The sequence below is a fragment of the Chionomys nivalis genome, chromosome 9, assembly GCF_950005125.1.
Source record: "Chionomys nivalis chromosome 9, mChiNiv1.1, whole genome shotgun sequence".
Taxonomy (NCBI): Eukaryota; Metazoa; Chordata; class Mammalia; order Rodentia; family Cricetidae; genus Chionomys; species Chionomys nivalis.
Window position 1 is genome coordinate 54,947,875 of NC_080094.1, and position 19,037 is coordinate 54,966,911.

The 19,037-nt window shown below is 56.1% G+C and overlaps 2 protein-coding genes across 3 annotated transcripts; one reads left to right on the forward strand and one right to left on the reverse strand.

Moving 5' to 3' along the window:
• Positions 1–852: 852 nt before the first annotated feature.
• Ltk (leukocyte receptor tyrosine kinase) lies at positions 853–9,523 on the forward strand. Of its 2 annotated transcripts, XM_057781338.1 has the most exons (20): positions 853–895; positions 1,398–1,541; positions 1,631–1,802; positions 2,230–2,380; positions 2,504–2,650; positions 2,782–2,938; positions 3,028–3,210; positions 4,664–4,762; positions 5,314–5,466; positions 6,025–6,120; positions 6,419–6,614; positions 7,104–7,194; positions 7,329–7,393; positions 7,767–7,896; positions 7,991–8,088; positions 8,232–8,324; positions 8,419–8,520; positions 8,644–8,778; positions 8,854–8,944; positions 9,052–9,523. In XM_057781338.1, the coding sequence occupies exons 1-20, from the start codon at positions 853–855 to the stop codon at positions 9,379–9,381; spliced, it is 2,676 nt and encodes an 891-aa protein (XP_057637321.1). In that variant the 3' UTR covers positions 9,382–9,523. The 2 variants fall into 2 exon arrangements, with proteins under 2 accessions (XP_057637321.1, XP_057637322.1); XM_057781339.1 differs by lacking the exon at positions 3,028–3,210.
• Positions 9,524–9,777: 254 nt separating this feature from the next.
• Positions 9,778–18,289, reverse strand: Itpka (inositol-trisphosphate 3-kinase A). The gene is made up of 7 exons (XM_057781903.1): positions 17,712–18,289; positions 11,719–11,815; positions 11,426–11,642; positions 11,112–11,316; positions 10,818–10,919; positions 10,481–10,552; positions 9,778–10,371 (listed from the first exon to the last, which is right to left on the reverse strand). The coding sequence occupies exons 1-7, from the start codon at positions 18,192–18,194 to the stop codon at positions 10,168–10,170; spliced, it is 1,380 nt and encodes a 459-aa protein (XP_057637886.1). The 5' UTR covers positions 18,195–18,289; the 3' UTR covers positions 9,778–10,167.
• Positions 18,290–19,037: the final 748 nt, after the last annotated feature.

Here is a 19,037-nt window from a genome sequence, read left to right on the forward strand (position 1 = left end):
AAACTACTGGGTACTTGTGACTCAAGTGTCCTAGCGTGTGACTGACAGGTGTGGACCGTGGCTGTGCTGCTGTGTTGCCTAGGGTCCTAGCACTTGGATCCCCTGACGTCTCTAGGTGGTGACTGGCTTTCTTTGAGGAAGTCTCCTGTAGCCCAGGCTGGCATTCAGTTTGTTAGCAGAGGATCACCTTGAACACTGGACTCTCTCCACCTGGCTGGCAGGTGTTTGAGTAGCAGGGTGAGCTAGCCAGCTGGCGTTCCCAGACACCTTGTCCAGGCATGGCAGTGACAAGTTATGCACAGGACAGTGGAACTGTGGGTGACCAGCCCAGAAAGTCATGTTCTGTCCTGTGGTCAGAAGCAATAATGCCTCACTGGGGACAGTTTAGAGAGGACTTCCTGCAGGGCACGGCGGCACTCAGGAGGGTCTCTGAAGGCCAGCCTGGTTCTGTATACTTCCCACGTGTGAGCATTCACACACATTAACACGGCTACCAATAAAGCCATTCGCTCTGTTCCTATCCTGAAACCCACAGAAGCCACTGCCAAGTGCTAGGATGTGGCTGGCTTCTATCCAGGCTGTTATCTCAGACGAGAGTGCAGCCAACTTTATTCTCCTACCACGAACTCACCCTGATTGTTAGGGTGGCCAGTGCACGAGACAGTGGCTAGTGACTGAGACTCTGGGTGGGAGTTCAGCAAGGCTCCACCCGGAAGCTTGCCCACATGCCCCGCCTTTTCCTCCTCTTGCTCCCCCCCCCTCATTTGGGCGTAGCCAGGCCAGCTCCAGGTCTGCGGGGTAGTGGGGGTAGCTTGAGACTACATCCTTAGCTGGACCCAACGGAATAGAGCGATGAGCTGCTCCTGCTGGCTGTTGCTGTGGCTGGGAGCTGCCGGTAAGTACTGTGGTGGTCAGGGTACCAACCAACCAGAGACACCTAGATTTGGGGCTGTGTCAGAAACAGACCAGGTCTTACTGGTTCCTTCTAAGGCGGCCTCGAACCAGAGCTCTCTGGTCTGTGCTTCTAGAGTGCAGTAAAGGAAGCGCAGAGGGCTTACAAATCTAAGAATCGGGTGGGCCTTGGCACTACCTAGGAGTAAGGACACCAATCTAAATGGAGGAAAGGGGAGGAGGTGCTGTACAGCCGGGCACGGTGAAGCCCCCAAATCACTCAGTGAGAAGAACTCTGGAACGGAGAACCTGGTATATGCAGACACCTTGCAGGGCCCTGGGCTACCTGGTTGGGACTCTGGCTGCTTCAGGTTCTGGTGTGCGCCCTCTGGGTGGCATTAGGGGTGTGGCTGCAAGCAGGATACTGTTGAGTGGCCATCAATCTCTTCCGTCTCTCCATATTCTGCACTTTCTTCTAACCCCGCTTTCCCCCTGCCGCCTTTCAGGAACTATTCTTTGCTCCAACCAGGAGTTCCAGGCACCTTTTCTAACATCCTCGCCCTTGCTGGTGCTAGTCTCCAATTCCCAGGAGGAGAAAGTCACCCCCACCTCTAGTAGAGTGGAGCCAGCTTCCCACCCAAATCCTCTAGGTGAGCTTCCGATTCCTCCCTTTCCTTGGCTCACCATCAACCCTAAGCCTGGACAGGAATTCCACTCTTTCCTTCTCCCTTGCACCTAGGCACGCGGGGGCCTTGGGTGTTCAACACCTGTGGCGCCAGCGGCCGGCGGGGGCCCACACAAACACAGTGCGACGGGGCATACACGGGAAGCAGCGTGATGGTGACGGTGGGAACTGCCGGGCCGCTGAAAGGCGTGCAGCTGTGGCGGGCGCCAGACACCGGCCAGTATCTGTAAGTGCCTGGCAAGGGCGAGGGTGGCAGTCACCTGCCTGGCTAAGGTGCTTCAGTCCGGGGAAGCAGGAGCCAGAGCACCATCACTTTTAGTCTTAAAGTATTCCGCAGCGGTGCCTAGTGTCACTCACTAGAAGTGTAGCAGCAACAGGGCCCGTGTTAGCTAGCGGGTAGCAGGGATCCTGTTACCATTCACAGGACGGCCGCCTAATCAGCAGTGGCTCCAAGCGCGGCTTGACCCTTTCCCGCCATCCCCATTACCACTCCTGAAATAGGCGCGGAACCTAACTGCAAACCCAGTCTGCCCCATCCCTTCACAGCCGATCACACTAAGCCGCTTAGCAAGTTTCCCAGCCGCGGGTTTCCGACCTCGCGCCGCAGCCTGGCCCAGGACCGAGGCGCAAAACCCTGCGTCCTCTCCCGGCAGGATCTCCGCCTACGGAGCCGCCGGCGGCAAAGGCGCCAGAAACCACCTGTCCCGGGCGCACGGCATCTTCCTCTCGGCGCTCTTCTTCCTTCGTCGCGGGGAGCCGTTGTACATCCTTGTGGGGCAGCAGGGCGAGGACGCCTGTCCCGGAGTAAGCGGGGCGAGGGCTAAGGGGCGCCCGGGCCAAGAGCAGGCGGAGGCGTCCTTGGTGCCTGGACACCAGCATGGCCGGGGGGTCCCTGGTCACGCAGATTTCCACCTTGGTGCCACTCAGGGGAGCCCTGAGAGCCAGCTCGTCTGTCTGGGAGAGTCTTGGGCCACTGGAGAGCATGCGGCAACGGATGGGACCGAAAGGGTCCCAGGCTGGAGACGCTGGGCCGGCGGGGGCGGGGGTGGCGGGGGTGCCACCTACATCTTCCGGGTAGGTGCACCGGGTGCTGGCCGCCTCGACCCCTAGCTGGGCGTTGAAGTCCCGGGCTCCTCTCTCTGTCTGGGTTCCCGGGGGTCCCCCAGTACACGGACACGGCCCTTGACCGGCCACTGGCCCCGTAGTTGCGCGCGGGGGAACCGGAGCCGCTGCTGGTGGCGGCGGGAGGCGGCGGGAGGGCCTACTGGAGGCGACGTGACCGTGGTCGGACTCAGGCGGCCCGGGAGAAACTGGAGAACCGCGCGGCGGCGCCTGGGAGCGGCGGGAGAGGGGGTGCGGCAGGTGAGCGCGCGGGGCGGGGGCGGGGGTGGGGGGGAGGGGAGGCTAGCCGCCACGCACGCCGCTGCTAGTCGTCCGCTGTCGCTTCGCAGGCGGAGGAGGCGGCTGGACGTCGCGGGCCCCCTCTCCGCAGGCCGGACGCTCACTGCAGGAAGGGGCCGAGGGCGGCGAGGGCTGCGCGGAGGCCTGGGCCACGCTCCGCTGGGCGGCGGCCGGAGGCTTCGGGGGCGGCGGCGGGGCTTGCTCGGCGGGCGGCGGTGGCGGCGGCTACCGGGGTAGGTGCTCCCTTGGAGAGGGTAGCCGGGCAATCCTGGTGATGTGAGGGTAGAGACTAAGAACCTGGCCTGAACTTTTCAGAGGCTGGATGGGGAACGCCCCTCTCCAAGGTGACAAGCCACAGTAGGTGCTCTTAGAAAGGAGATCAAACTTGGGCGTGGTGGCACATTCGCCTGCCTAGTGGAGGCAGGAGGATTTCTAGCTAAGTAACAACAGAACAACAGAGTTTGAGGACAGAGAGTTTGAGTCTGGGCTACAGGCTGGTTTTGTTTTGCCTTTTACAAACCGCCAAATTAGCCAGGCTTGGTGGTACAGTTATTGAACCCTGTGCTTGGGAAGCAGAGACAGGCAGATCTCTTTAAGTTCCAGACCATCGAGGGCCCCACGGCAAGACCCTGACTTCAAAACAAAACAAAACAAAAAAAGCCCTGCAAACCGAACCAGTCCTTACTCTGCCAAAATCAAAGGAATTTAGGGCCGGCCTTGTGAGCAAGCTGAGCTGGGAAGGGGGAGGGCAAAGATGTCGGTACTGCTCCAGGTGTCACCACAGGAGTTGTTAGAAATGCAAATGCAGGGTTGGAAGAAGGGGAGATGTCGGTCAAACGCTAGAAAGGAATTTAATTAGACAGAATGAGTCAATTTAAGTTATCTTTAGTTCAATATGGAGACCACAATTAATAACAAAGTTTTTGGTTCTGTCAGTGTAGGGGATAAAACCCAGCCTGTGGGTCAAACCCAGGGCCATGGGCATGCTAGGGAAGTGCTTTACCACTAGGCTACATCCCTAGTCCCAATAACAAAATGGCTAAGAAAGTAGATGTGAGATGTTCTTACTATCAACAGTACATATGTTGATTGGCGTAAGTGATTGCACAATGCATGCAAATCTCAAAGTATCATACAGGGTACAATAAATATACAAATTTTATTTTTTAATTAAAAATTAATTACTTTGGTTATTTTTAAGAGAAATGCATGGCCAGTCTCCAGAATCTATAACTCCAGGGGAGGGTGCTGGGCATCTCTTTTAATTGATCCTAATGGTCCAGAGTTTGGGGACACTGATGTAAAGAAGTGGAACCCCTGATCTATCAGGACTGGACTCTTCATAAGTACTTTATGACACATCTCTTTGTTCACACAGAAATGGAATTTGTGGGTTGAACTCAGTGAGTATGTGGGGCTGGAGGGGCTCAGACAGACAAAGGGTATCTGAACCAGGCTATGCCCGTCTTTAGGTTTCAGCAGAGCAGCCAGTTCCCGCTTCTCTAGCCCCTCAGTACCTGTAAGGCAATGCCATTGTAGAGAAGGCCATACAGGATTTATAGTGGGCAATCATAGCTGTCCTGCTCTTCCTAAACCAGCTTCCCAACTGCAAGAGAGGCAGCTGTGTGCTCCTCCTCCACCCTCCCCCCTTTTCATAGCTAAACCACCATCACTCTCCATTTCAAGGTGGCGACACCTCGGAGTCTGACATCCTCTGGGCTGATGGGGAAGATGGCGTATCCTTTGTACATCCCAGCAGCGAGCTCTACCTGCAGCCTTTGGCAGGTATTTGCCTCTCAGCCTGGCCAGCCATCCCCTTGATCCCTGGCCCCACAACCATAGGTGCCATCGGCGCTGAGCTGAGATTCCCAGTTCTTAAATGGCATAGGAACATTTGAGAATATCTGTGAGCTGTGGCATTAGTACAGGTATCTTCTACTGCTAGTCAAGTATCCTTGCTGCGAATTCTCTCCAGACATCTCAGGGCTCAGCAAAGTGTAATATACAGGCTTGACTGAGGTCCCCTAGGCTGGGCCACTAAGATGGCTCAGGAGGTAAAACCTCTTCAGCTTGATAATCTGCTCCAAATCTACAGTGGAAGGAAAAAACCGAACTCTGACTTCCGTAAGCATGTGCATGCATGCCTCTCTTTGCCTCTGAATAAAATCAATGGAAGAAAAAATAAGTCCCCAGGCTCTGTCCTCGCCCTGCGTGTTGTGTGGGTGTGGTTGGTACTGCTGCTACCCTAAACTCCTAAGCTAGAATGGCTGGAAAGTCCGCACAGGCCCGTGCTGATCCCCATCTCCCACCCCGCCGTATCTCACCTTTCCTCACAGTCACAGAGGGCCATGGGGAGGTGGAAATCCGAAAGCACCCCAACTGCAGTCACTGCGCTTCCAAAGACTGCCAGTGGCAGGCAGAGCTTCAGGTGACTGAATGCATATGCCCAGAGGGCATGGAACTGGCTGCGGATAATATCACTTGCATGGGTATGTCTTGTCTTTGCCCTCGGTCTGACTGCTGGGTCACACACAGGCTGGTAGGAGCAGGGCACTGGGAAAGACAGTGTAAAGACCTGTTGTGTGCCAGGTACTCTATGGAGTTCTAGGTAGAGGACTGGAAACGCATCAGGGCACACTCCACTGTCAAGGACATGTAGGCCAGTGTGGGAGGCAAGATGGATATTTAGATATAGATCTGTATCTAAAAATGGCAGTTGCTATGGAAGGTATCAAATAGTTAAGGGATTCTCAGGAGGGAGAGTTGCTTTTGTCTAGGTGGGTGGCATCATGGAAGAGTAAACACTGAGCTGAGTCTTGAAGCAGGGGTGAGATTTAAGGGTCCCCAGATAAGGTAGCACACGTCTGTAATCCCAGCAGTGGGTAGGCTGAAGCAGAATTGAGACTGTGAGGCTATCCTGCACCACACTGGGAGACCCTGTCTCAGAAACCAACAAAAACTCCACAAAACAAATAAGAAAAATACTTGAGGGCAGAGGTCAGTGGAGCCTCTTGCTGCCTGCTGGAGATGACTTTCTTTCTCCCTAGATCTGCCAACCACTGCAAGCCCTCTGATTCTGATGGGAGCTCTGGTGGCAGCCTTGACACTGAGTCTCCTTCTCATGTGTGGAGTCCTCATTCTAGGTAGGCACATCTCGCAGACATGGCTGCTGCAGGCTGGCCCTCCTCTACTAGGCTGTGATGATCTTTGTGGTTCCAGGGCAAGTGTAGCTGACTTCAGGGCCCTTACACAAAACAATGGTAGATTCCCCTAGACTTTTAGAAGCTGGGGAGTCATGGAGAAAATGTGTATTTGAGCCGGGGAGTCGTGGGGAAAATGTGAATTTGAAAGAACTTTTAGAAAGGTATTCTGGGTACGGGGAGGCAGAGTGGGCCTAATGGGTGCAGGCAGAGAATGTCCCTCTGTCCTTCTCACCCCTAGTGAACCAGAGGAAGTGGCAGAACCTGTGGGGGCCCAGGCTGCCGGGCCCTGAGCTGGAGCTGAGCAAGCTCCGCACCTCTGCCATCAGGACAGCTCCCAACCCCTATTACTGTCAGGTGGGGCTCAGCCCTGCCCTGCCCTGGCCTCTGCCCCCAGGGCTAACGGAAGTTTCCCCAGGCAATGTCACTCTTCTCAGGTGAGTCCTCTCGCTTGCTCCCTGAACCCCCTTCCTCCCCTGTCCTTCCCCGTCATGGTGCATTATGAATCAATCCCACTGAGCACACAACGCACATCCCTAATACAGAGATGGAGACTCCACAAGCTCCAATAAGCAAAGTAACATGTGAGAGGGTCAGCTTTTGCCCCAGTTCTGGGGTGCAGAGACCCGGGAACATGACCGTCTGGAACCCACAGGTTGCCTTTTCCCAGGAGGAGCTGCACTAGCACAAGGAGAGGCCTTATCCCATTAGCACTGACTCAGGCCCCACCTGCTCCCTCCTCTGCCCCAGCTCTGTGCGGCAGCATTATCTTTGCGAGCTTGTGCCTGAGAACATCTGTGACCCAGAGAGAGCTCAGATAGAGTCATCTGGACATACGGGGTGGGAACCAAAGAGATAAAGGGGCCCTATTCCTTCTACAGACCTTGTCTGTGCCACCCACTCCCTTCCAACTTGTTTTCTTGTAGAGCCCTTGGCCATGGTGCCTTTGGGGAGGTGTATGAGGGACTAGTCATTGGCCTTCCTGGGGACTCCAGCCCTCTGCAGGTGGCTATCAAGGTGAGAAGGGGTAGGGGCTCCCGTTGGGGTGGGTTGGGGTGGACACCATGGAGGGACGGACTGGAGGACAGCCTTTGCTTATCACCCTCCTAAAGCACCCAGCCAAAGCTGGATGTTCTACTTTCCCTTCCCAGACACTGCCAGAGCTCTGCTCCCGACAGGACGAGCTGGACTTTCTCATGGAGGCTCTCATCATCAGGTGCTCCTGAGGGCAGGCAGGAGGGTGTGGTGGGAGGCAGGACCTGCCTGCAGGGATGCCCCTCCTCTCTTTAGGGCTAGGAGGCAGCATTCTTTTTTTTTTTTTTTTTTTTTTTGGTTTTTCAAGACAGGGTTTCTCTGTGGTTTTGGAGCCTGTCCTGGAACTAGCTCTGTAGGCCAGGCTGGTCTCGAACTCACAGAGATCTGCCTGCCTCTGCCTCTGCCTCCCGAGTGCTGGGATTAAAGGCGTGCGCCACCACTGCCTGGCATAGGAGGCAGCATTCTAAGGCACAGAGGTCTTCCGTAGTTTAATGGGGTCTAGAGCGTGCTCATCTCCCCACTGGTGATGGGGTATGTGCACCGCTCCCACCCAGCAAGTTCAGCCATCAGAACATCGTTCGCTGTGTGGGGCTCAGCTTCCAGGCTGCCCCTCGCCTCATTCTGCTGGAGCTGATGTCTGGCGGGGATATGAAGAGTTTTCTGAGACACAGCAGAGCACACCCGGTAAGACCTTTCTCCGAGCTCCCTAGACCCTTCCAAGACCCTGACCATTTGTCCTAAGGCCAGGATCAATTTAGGTACCTTCTGCCCAATCCAGGGCCAGCCATCACCTCTGGCCATGCAGGATCTGTTGCAGCTGGCCCAGGATATAGCCCAGGGCTGCCACTACCTGGAAGAAAACCACTTCATCCACAGGTTGGAAGAAATCCTGACTCAGGAGACCCTCAGCCCCACTTGTCCCCTCAAAGAAGATCCCCCATAGGCAACTTTTAAAGAAACAGATCGGGAAGAGCCAGAGCAACTAAGTTCTTACAGTGATTATGTTGTCTGTTCTACAGAGACATTGCCGCCCGGAACTGTCTACTGAGCTGCACTGGACCCAGCAGAGTGGCTAAGATCGGAGACTTTGGGATGGCAAGAGATATCTACCGGTGAGTAGGAACTGGGGAGGTGGGAACCCTGCTGCGCCAAGGAGACTCACTGGACAGCATTTGAAAAACATCACATTCTCTCTCCTTCCTACAGGGCCAGTTATTACCGCAAGGGGGGCCGGGCCTTGCTCCCTGTCAAATGGATGCCCCCAGAAGCTCTCCTGGAGGGCATTTTCACATCCAAGACAGATTCCTGGTGACAGCATGGCTCCCCTGTGATCCCCTCCTCTGTCCTGAGGCTAATCCTACCCTTTCAGGCCACCTCAAGAGGAGGCTGTAGTTGATGGGTCTCGTTTGTTCCTCCCACCTGTGGGCACAGGTCTTTTGGGGTACTGCTCTGGGAGATCTTCTCACTGGGTTATATGCCCTACCCTGGGCACACCAACCAGGAGGTCCTAGACTTCATCGTCACAGGGAACCGGATGGACCCTCCTAGGAACTGCCCTGGGCCAGTGTGAGTTAAAAGCGCTACCCAGGGAGGGAGGTCCCTCAAGGCTTTAGGAGGCATGAACTCCTGCCCTTCCCCTAGGTACAGAATCATGACCCAGTGCTGGCAGCACCAACCTGAGCTCCGCCCTGACTTCGCCAGCATCTTGGAGCGCCTTCAATACTGCACTCAGGTGTGCCTCTGCCCCTCCCCCACTCTCACGTGTCCTTTTGATCCCCCACTAACTATCCTGGTTCTGTAGGACCGGAAGAAAGCCTGTTTCCCCCTCTCCCATTATAGGACCCTGATGTGCTGAATTCATCCCTGCCGGTGGAACCAGGGCCCATTCTAGAGGAGGAAGGGGCCTCTGGCCTGGGGAACAGGTCGTTGGAGGGTCTTAGATCCCCACAGGCCCTACAGCTGAGTTCAGAGAACTTGAAAAGCTGGGGAGGAGGCCTCCTTGGCTCATGGCTGCCCTCTGGCCTCAAGGCCCTCAAATCCAGATGCCTCCGACCTCAGAACCTTTGGAACCCCACCTATGGCTCTTGGACCCCAAGGAGCCCCAAGGGTGAAGATTTAGGTGTTGATTTCAGCAATGGCTCCTCCTTGCATTCCTTTCCAGGCACCTAGATGACTTGTTAGTCCAGTAGCCTCTGCCCCCTACAGTTTGCGCTGCGTGTTCAGGCATGTTTCCGGGCTGTCCTGGGGGCCTGACCTTTCCACACTGGAAACCAGTCCAAACCCTCTTAGGGAAGGGCCTGGCCACTCTCAGTCTTTGGAACCAGAGGCCACCCACCCGCCCACTACAGAACTCAGTTGGGGATCCCAGACTGTGCTCTCCCAATAAGTATCTTTCATCTGGCCCATCCCTGCTTGCTAACTACAAATGTTTCTAATACTAATTAAAAAACAAAACAACAACAAACCCCTTCTCATTCTTCAGTTCTGAGTGGACTTGAGTCTGGAACTAAGGAAGAGAGGACCAGAGGTGAAGGGGATGAGGCATGAGTCACAGAAGCTGGAAGCTGTGTCTTTGAGTTTTATTAGGAAGGGTGCCCACTGTAGCATAGGAGGGTAGTAAGTCTGTACACCTGTGAAAGAAAATTCTGGGTCTGGCCCCTCTAGGGAGGTGCAACGCCACTTGAGAAGAGCTGGGCTGAGGGAAAAGCCCATTGTTTCCTTCCCCTCCGGTAAACCAGTGTCACTCGGCTCTGGGACACAGGCTTGTGTGGAGGCCAACTCCTGGTATTGGTAGTATGCCCCTTAGTGGATGGCACCTGGTCCTGCAGGACCATGTGAACTGCCCGCCCAGCGGGGTTCCAGTCTGTTGCCGGCATGCATGGTGGGGATGCAGCCACCGGTCCACATCTGTCTGACCAGCCGGCCCAAGTGGCGGGTGGGGACATGGGCCCAGCCTCATCTCTCAGCCATGCTGGCCAAGATGCCAATGAGATTGTCCAGCCCCAGCAAATAGCCGTCCTCACGGTTGCCCTCCTCCCAGGGTCTCCGATGATCCAGGATCTGGCCATCGGGGAGGGGCGTGGTCTTGCCAAAATCGATGAGCCACACGCCAGCGCGATGACAGTGGTCATGCACGAAGAGGAGTGAGCTGCCAATCACCTGCCGGCCACCATGGCAGTCAGGCCACCTGCTTCTCCCAGAGAGCCCCCCCTTCCCGTTCTCTCTTTCACAAAGCACAAAGCCAGCCCCCAGCCCATCCACCTCTTACCTCATGCCTTCGAAAGAAATCTGAGATCTCCAGCGTGTCCCGGATCTGTTGTAGGCGGTTCAGATACCTCCTCTGGAAGGGTTAGTGTGGACAAATTAATCTCGCACCAAGGGAGGCTCTACTGACGTTGAGATGCATTACAGCTTAACAAACACTGTGGGGAGGGAGACACAACCCCCCACGTGCTCACATAGGAGCAAAGGTCAAACAATTACGGCACAACGCGGGAAGTGCGACCTCTGGGGGTGGCATAGGTAAGGACGTTAGAAAGAGTGACCAAGAGGCACTCTGTAAACAGGTATGCCCAAACCTCAGGGTTCTAGAAACCTCCTCTCACCAGCACTTCGGCATCTCCTTGCATGAACTCCTCAAAGACACGAGTCACCTGCTCTCGGCTTCGTGTAGTTTTGAAATCAGTGCTGCAAGATCCGTCGGCTTTCTGAAGAAGGTGGGCAAGGAGTATCAGGGACCCGGACCCATCTGAGAGGAGAGAGGATCATGCAAGGGCAGTGGTACCTCCCTGGGGCTTTAACCTCTGGGGACCAAGAGATGGCGACCAGAGGGCGTCTCCTGGTGGCAGTTGAGGCAGGAGGTCAGAAAAGCCTTGCAAAGCCAAGGAAGCTTGACCCACCTTGATGCCCTCGATGCGGAAGCCGAGCGTGGTGCTGGAGCTGATGCCTTCGCGCCATTGCATGTAGCGCGGTTTGGTGACAGCGCGCTGAGCATGCTCTTCCTCAGTAGGTGCCTCAGGGTCCACCGCCAGCATCTTCTTGTACATGTCCTTCCGCAGCTTGGGCCTCTCGCGAGCTTTGGTCAGCTCCTCCTCCAGGTAAGTTCTGTGAGGTACAGGTCGGGGCCAGAGCATGAAGGACCCCCATGTGAGCTTTTAGCTCAGTTCCTTGGTTCCCTCATTGATTCTGCCTGACCAAGAGAGGGGACACAAACCTGACACCCATCTTGCAGTCAAGCACGCAAGGGCCATCAAAGCCATCCAGCAGGTCCTGTAACTGCAAGTAGCTTTCACCGTCCCGCTCCACTACACCATGGAAGGCAGGAACACAGCCGCGCAGCACATCGGCCATCAGCCGCACCAGGCAGTAGTGTTCTGGCTCCGAGCTGCGCTTCAATATCAGGCCGCTGGTGCCCGCAGCTTTGAAACTCCCTGCAGAAGGGCTCCAGTTAGAACTGCCCAGCTCCTTCCTGTCACAACAACCTCACCCACCCGCACTGATGCTCACCTGTGTGCCCCGCTAACTGCACCCAAGAGTAGCGCTTTTTGAAAGGACTCATGACGGGCAGGTTGACCATTGTACGGATCTTCTGCCAGTGGCTTTTCTGAAAGCAACAAGGGCAGGTGGGTCAGCATCTCTCTACCGTGTAAGCCTCCCCCGCTAGGGCTGGAGTCCAACCTGACCACCCCACTAGCCGCATTCAAGCCTCAACTACTCACTCACTCCGCCACCTACCCAAAGAAAATGCGTTGTGAGCCAGTATGGCAGGTACTGAGACCGGCAGGGGGGGAAGGTCATTCTAGCTTCTCAAAAAGTCTGAAAGGAGCCCAAGATTTAGCAGCAGACTTAGGGCTGAACACAGCTCTGCCATTGAGTGGGCAGGTTATTTAATTCTTCTGTAAGGTTTCTGAACTTTGTGGCTATCAGAACCACATGAAGGCCACCCTTGATGCTGAGTCTGAGGTCTCCCATAGGGACATCCTGAGTCAGCCAGGGTTGAAACTAAAAATCTACATTTCTACCAAGACCTCAGGAGGCCTGAGAAAAATGCTTCTGTGTATTGGGTTTTTCCCATCTGTGGAACGGGGAGACAATTACTCTTTCTGAACTGTTGTAACCAGTGAGGCTTGAGTTTGACCCTCCTTATCTGATTCCTCGGCATGGAGAGAATTGGGCCAAATTTAGATACTGAATTTACTCACTTGGGACCTAATTCTCTCACTTAGGGAGGCGGACCAATCACAATCAACCCTTTACACAGGACCAGGGAAGAGAGGACAGCCTGCCAAGGCTTAGGAAAGACCTCAGGGGCTCCCTAAGACCACCTAGCTGCCCCGGAATCCCATGCACTTCTTACTAGCTGAGAAAGTCAAAAGCCCAAGGCATCCGTGGTTGTGATCTGGATGAAAAACCCTGAGGCCTGAAAATGAAATACAAAGCTGAAGGCCTCTCCTCTTAGATAAAACTGCAGGTATGTGTAGGTATTTGCGGGTGTGCTGTCTCTGGCCTCAAGGCCATTACTCAGGCTTCAGCTCAATCCTGAAAGCACCACACACCCTGGCCCTTTCCACCTCCTATCCCAAGCTCAGCAGTCCTGCATCTGCTGTTTGATGGGCAGGGATTTGCTCATGGATGTGTCTTGTCTGAAGCCTTGTCCCACAGATGCTTGTCTTGTACAGGAATCACTAGAACCCAGGGGGGTGCTAAGAAACGAGGAGGTAGTTTACTGCCGAGGAAGAGGTAGGAGTGGTGGCAGAGCACTGGGTTGGAGTGAGCAGCCGCTTCCAGTCCTGGCTTTGCTCCGTGTGTTCAAGCAGCGCTGCCATCCGTGTGGGTCTGTTTCCTCCGGGAGGATGTAGCGGCTGCCCTAACACGAGCCATTTACTGACTGCCTACTGCACACCAGGCACCTTCTCATCCTCCCACAGCCTTCACTGCTCTCCCTTTCCCAACAAGGCACGCTAGGGCGTGATCACATGTCCAATCCCCAGGGATCTGGGGGTGTAGCCAGAAGCAGCCCACTAAAAGCATGACATCTTTCAAAACTTCTTTTATAAATCTTTAAATACATACAAGGTTTGCATTTTGCTGCATAATAGATCCAAGTTTTATTATAAAACTCCCTTCCTCCCAAATCCTCAAGTAAAATTCCAGGAAGGTGATGTATGTAGCATGCGTGTTCAGCAGAAGCACCCTAAAACTCTCCTTTCACACCCAACTAGAGAACCATGGTCACAATGCCCATACACAGCATGAATCTGAGCTGCTATTAGTACCATTACACGCAGAAATCAGCACTCAGAGAAGTTAGCATCCTCATGACCTGCTTCCTCAACCCAGCTTCCTCATCATTCTAGCAGTTTCCCTCTGGGGGTCAAATGGGGTACACATGACAGGACACTCTCACATGACGAAACAGTTACAGGGTGTTGTGAAGGTTTGGATGGATCTGAGGGCCTCCCGCTACTGCCTTCATCCAAAGGATGAGTTTAAGGATGGCGAAAGGCTCGGGTGGTTTGAGATGCCTAACAAAACTTCGGGGGAAGCCGGGCGGTGGTGGTGCCTCCCTTTAATCTGGAGGCAAAGGGAGGTGGATCTTTGAGTTCAAGGCTAGCTTGGTCTACAGAGTGAGATCTAGGACCAGCCAGGCTGTGTGGGGAAACTGCACCACCCTTCCTTTGGGGTCCTGTGGTTTCAGTGAAGGGGTTTGCAGGTGAAGAGGAGCCTGGTAGAAATGGGTAGCTTGGGCATGATGGCATATGTCTGTGGTCCTGGCTACCTGGGAGGCTGAAAATGGAACATGGCGTGAACCTAGAAGTTTGAGGCCAGCCCAAGAAACATTTAAGATGGATCTTTTAAAAATGTATATACTACCACTTGGCTGAGGGGTCAATGTACGTAACAGTACCAGCTTGTCTCTTCCCTGTCTTGGTTTTGTGGGTCTCACATAAGCAAACAGCAAGCAGACCCTAACTCTGCAGGTAGCAAAGGCCTCCCAGGTCCATTATCTCAGCTCAGTCCCCCAGCCGCCACCCCACTGGATATGGTGAACCACGGAACCAGTTGAGGTAAGTGCCGTGGAAACCAGCTCACTGCCGTCTTCCCTCTTAAGAGTGGTTCCTTTTGCAGGGAACATAAGGCACTCACAAACGAATGTATCCAGAGAGCCTGCTAGAGAACCGTTCTCGGGTTGGTGGGTGAGTGAAGGTTTTGGCTCATAAACAACAGCAGGGAAGATATATCCCAGCCCTCCCTCCATGCAGAGGCTGCTTCTACTAACCAACACACAGCCACAGCCATAGGCCACCTGGACATTTGGTGCAAAGGCCAGGTAGTTTTGTGTCCAGGACTCCCAATGACACAGGAGGACCCTCTGATAATTTCTCACCCCCACAGATGAGCAGAAAGTGTTTCTCTATAGGCAGGGACTTGCTGTGTCCTACCCTTAAACCCTCCCTTGGCTAGACTCTGTTTGAAAGCCTTGGGGATGTCTGCTCCTCCCATCAACCCAGATCGCCTATTTCCTGCCTTCACTCTGTCTTTAGTTTCCACCCAGCTCCCTGCTTCTATAACAGAGGTTCTAAACCTGTGGGTCCCGACCCCTTTGGGGGACGAATGAACCTTTCACAGAGGTTGCTCAAAGACAACTGAAAAACGGATATTTACGTTACAATTCATAATGGTAGCAAGATTCGAGTTATGAAGTGGCAATGGAAATCATTTTATGGCCGGGGTCACCATCACACGAAGAACTGTATTGAAGGATCAAAGCATTAGGAAGGTTGAGAACCACTGCTCTACAGAGTCCCCAATCCTGGTTGAAACTCCTGCCGGCCCCACCCCCTCCTCATGTTCCAATTGTCCTATCAAACTAGCACTCCCTGTGGTGGTGATGGGGAGAACAATCCATTTAAATTTACAAAATGATTTACACTAAGGTATAAGTGACCCGCGACTTCACCTTCCCATGGGCATTTGCTTTTTAAAAAGGAAGTCTGTTAACCTAAATTCCGCTCTATAATTAGTGGGAAATGATGTGTGGGGGTTCTGAGTCCAGGAGGGGACAGCATCCAGGCCTCCTTACCTAGCCTGTGTTACTGAGAGAATAAAACCACCTAAGAACCAAACGCCCTCTCCTCTGTTTGGGGTCACCCCACGATTGTCTGAGGAGACAGCCAAGGCCTCCGAGTCACGGCATCTGCCATTGGAGTAGGTCTCCAGCTTCTCCCTGGGAGAAGTCAGTTTTCTTGTTCCTGACTTCTTCCATCGGATAAAAGGCCACTGGAGGGAGCGAAGCTGCCCAGTCCTACATGCCCTATCTGAGTAGGCTAGACAAGCTCTGGGAAGTAGAAGGGAAGGTCAGAGAGCCTGGCTGAGGCAGGCAGATCCTTCCAGGGCCACGAGTTGGGTGTGAGACATGGCTAGATGGCAGCCCAGAGTGCAGTCGCCATATCTTTCCCCAGGTGCATCCTTAACGGTCAGGGGGACCCGCCTGGGAAAGCCCTTAAGGGCGGCCTGGGCAGGCACGCTGTGGAGCCTGCTGTGAGGCAAAGTCCGCTCCTGGCCCTTCCACGCAGACGCAGGCAGCCTCTGTCAACAGCTCCAGGCTTATCTGCAGCTCCGGTGCTGTTTGCCTTCGGGGAGGCCCCGGCGGGCTGGGGGTTGGGAAGGCCTGGAAGACACAGCCTGGGAGTTTGAAAAGGCCCTGCGAGGCCATCTGGAGCTGCTCCCGGAGGCTCCGGAGACACCAAAGGTGGGAAAGGACGAGGAAGACTCGCCAGGGATGGCTAACTTCCGCTTGTTCTCGACGTCCTGACCCCTGCTGGGGCTACCTACACGGCACCCAGATTTGGACTTCGGGTCCTCCTCCGCTCAGCCTCTCCCTAAGTACTTAGACGGGTCCTCGGCGGAACAGGAAAGCGGGTGTGCCTGCGTCCCAGTCCGGGTCCTCCCAGCTCACCGGTCGCGCCCTTCCCTGGGGCCCGCCTCTCAGGTGTCAGAGATTTGAGCAGGGGAGTGGCCGATCTACGGCTCAGGCTCTTCAGAGGTCCTCCCACCGCTCGCATTCGCCTCAGTACCCGGGCTAGAGTCCCCTCAAGAACGCCCACCCCGCCGAGGGTACGCTGGCATGTCAGGGCGAGGGGCGCAGCGGACTCGTGACCGAGCCCCCGCACCTACACCTGGCTACAGGAAGCTGGAGGAGAGACGACAGCCTTGCTGTGAGCTCCCCCCCTTCTCTTGTGTGTCACCCCCCTCTCTGGGTATTGTAAGTCTCTGAGTCACAGCCGTACTTCGAGTCGTTACACAGCCTCCCTCCCTTGGTCCGATCCCAGTGTATGGGGATGCCAGGTTCAGAAGGCCCAGGCCACACCTTAGCGCTCTTCTCAAGGTGTCTAGGCAACGCAGGCGCGCGTCTTACTCTCACTCGAAGTCGCTGGGACAGGGCTGGAGGGTACTGAAGCAGAGCGGGGTGTTCCCGGTCTCTCTCGCCACTCGAGGAACGCTTGGGTAAAATGCATCTAGAGCAACGGTGCACAGTCCACGGGCAGTTAATTTAAGCATCTGGCCACAGTTAAAACGAGGGGGATTACCGAAGCAGGACGACGGCAAGTTCGAGGCTTGAATGGGCTACCTGCTGTGTCTCAATCTAACTTGGCAATTTAGTGAGACTGTCTCAGAATAAAAGCGGGCTGGGGATGTAAACTCAGTGGTGGAGTGTTTGAGACCCTGGATTCAATCTCCAGCATAGGGGTGGGAAGTGAGGGATGGCCCTACTCTCCAAGGAGGGCCACACCACGCGTGACTTCACACTAGCTGGTGCTGAGGATTAAACTGGCTCTGGAACATCCACACTACTAAAGGCAGCGACTAACAAGCAAAATCCTGTCTCCTGTCAGCCTCAGTTTACCTTCTTCACCACCACCCTTAGGAGCTGGAGGCCCGGGGGAGGCGGGGGGCGCACCAGGCGGATCTGGGTTCCGCTCGGTTCTAGAGCTCCCAGTCCCGCGCCCCTCCCTTCCCGCGTCCACGCCTCGTGCGTGCGCGGGGAGCAGACGGCAGCGGCTCCGGAGCAGAGCCAGGAGCTCCGCTCCACTCCCACTCAGGAGAGGGAAACCGTGGCAACGGCGGGGGTGGGGCCGCGGCACCGAGAGGGGGAGGAGAAAGAGGCAAGAGCTCAGGCGCCCCTTTCTCCCCCAGGGCTCCCGGGGCAAGGCTACCCCGCTCTGATCTCCCCAGCCCTGACAGTTCCCCGGGTATGCCCGCGGACCCGCCTGGTCCCTCCCGGTGGGTCGTGTATTCCTCACTCTCCTTTAGACGCCCAAGCGCTCAACCACAATCGCCCGCCTAGCCCCCGAAAATGAGCCAAGGCCAGAGGTCGTTCTGGGGTCCCTCTCCGCCCCCCCCCCCATGTATCTCCCGAGCAGTGAGGCTTGGACTCTCCGCGGGGGAGCCGAGTCCCGGCGCGCAGCCCCCGCTGGCCCCGCCCCCGCGGCCCGTACCTGCCCCACGTCCTCGCTAGCTTCCAGCTGCACGTTGCCGCGGCTCCGGCTCTCGCTGTCGCTCAGTAGATCGTCCTCCGAGTCCTCGAGCAGCGACGAGGAGCCGGTGGAGGAGAGGGACGAGGTGGAGAGGCGGCGTGGTTGCTGCAGGTGCGAGCCAGCGGCCGGGAGCCAGTCCCCCTCCCGCTCTGGCGGCCCGGGGCTGGCCGGGGCCACGTCCTCCTCGGTTGTCACGGTGAGCTGCGGGATCACTGGGGCAGGGGCAGCTCGCGGGAGCCCGTTGGGCACTTGTCCCCCACGCCGTTTGGCCCCGCGGGCCCGGGGCTCCCCTGCGGCTGCTGCGGCGGCGACCGCGGCGCAGCGCGCCTCGAAGAGCAGGCGCAGCTCCCCGACGCTCCGGCGCGGGGCCCGCTCCAGCCCAGGGCTGCATGGTCCTGCGCCCCGTGGCCGTGCCATGCCCGTCGGGCGCCCGGGCAGGGTCATCTCCCGACACCTGGAGTAGCAGCCGAGCCCACCAGCCCGCGGCGCGGCGGGGACTGGAGACGCTCAGCGCCCGGGGCTTGGGACTGCCCCGGGGCGGAGCCTCGGCAACGCCCGCCCGGCCCCGCCCCGGCCGCGCCCCCCCCCCCCGCCCACTCCTTTCACTTTCTGAGAAAGCGCGGGCCTCCCGCGGTCCTTGCAGCCGCAGAAGGCGTGCGGTTCCCCTAAAGTCGCCGGGAAGGTTCGGGTCAGACCTCCACTGTCTCTCTCCACCTGCCCTCGAGGAGGTGGGATGGATTGCTCCGCCTCTGAACTTTGTGCCCTCCCTGGCTTTTGAAGGATTCCTTCAATGCAATCCAAGGGTCTTGACCTGCACAGGAAGGAGCTGCGCCTGCTCCTTCACACGCTTCCTCGTACTTTTTTCCGTGTTTCTGTCTTCCTGGTCAAACGCTTCTGAGTCTCTGGGGCTTTTCTCTGGCTTGGGCGCCTTAATCTAGAGTTCAAGGCCATCAGGCGTCCAAGGAGGCCAAACCTCAAGGCAGGCGCCCAACTGGAGATTCTGTGCCCAGGGTCGAGCTGAGACTGCTCCTTGCCCCTCGAAGCTCCCCACTTCCCGGCGGGAAGAGAACAAGGTCAAGAGGTGGAGCCTGACTCCAAGTATTCCAGCTTCTCCTGGCCTGCATTTCCCCCAACCTTTCCAACCCTCACCCCAGCTGGAAATGCTAAATTTCTCCTCTTTCCCCACTTGCTTTGGAGCTTCGTAACTTCAAAAGAGTCCTTTCGCCTCTCCGAACTGCTGATTCGCCTTGATACAGCAGCTGTCAACTTTATAGGGTCGCTGGGAGA

What these genes read in the sequence shown, in the direction of transcription:
- Ltk (XM_057781338.1), top strand. Translation starts at nt 853, where the DNA reads ATGAGCTGCTCCTGCTGGCTGTTGCTGTGGCTGGGAGCTGCCG. An exon ending in GCGAGGACGCCTGTCCCGGA is followed by an intron (nt 2,381 to 2,503) that starts GTAAGCGGGGCG and finishes GGTGCCACTCAG; the next exon opens with GGGAGCCCTGAGAGCCAGCT. An exon ending in CTCTGCAGGTGGCTATCAAG is followed by an intron (nt 7,195 to 7,328) that starts GTGAGAAGGGGT and finishes TTCCCTTCCCAG; the next exon opens with ACACTGCCAGAGCTCTGCTC.
- Itpka (XM_057781903.1), bottom strand. Translation starts at nt 18,194, where the DNA reads ATGACCCTGCCCGGGCGCCCGACGGGCATGGCACGGCCACGGGGCGCA. An exon ending in GCAGTTAGCGGGGCACACAG is followed by an intron (nt 11,643 to 11,718) that starts GTGAGCATCAGT and finishes GCCCTTCTGCAG; the next exon opens with GGAGTTTCAAAGCTGCGGGC. An exon ending in ATTTCTTTCGAAGGCATGAG is followed by an intron (nt 10,372 to 10,480) that starts GTAAGAGGTGGA and finishes GGTGGCCGGCAG; the next exon opens with GTGATTGGCAGCTCACTCCT.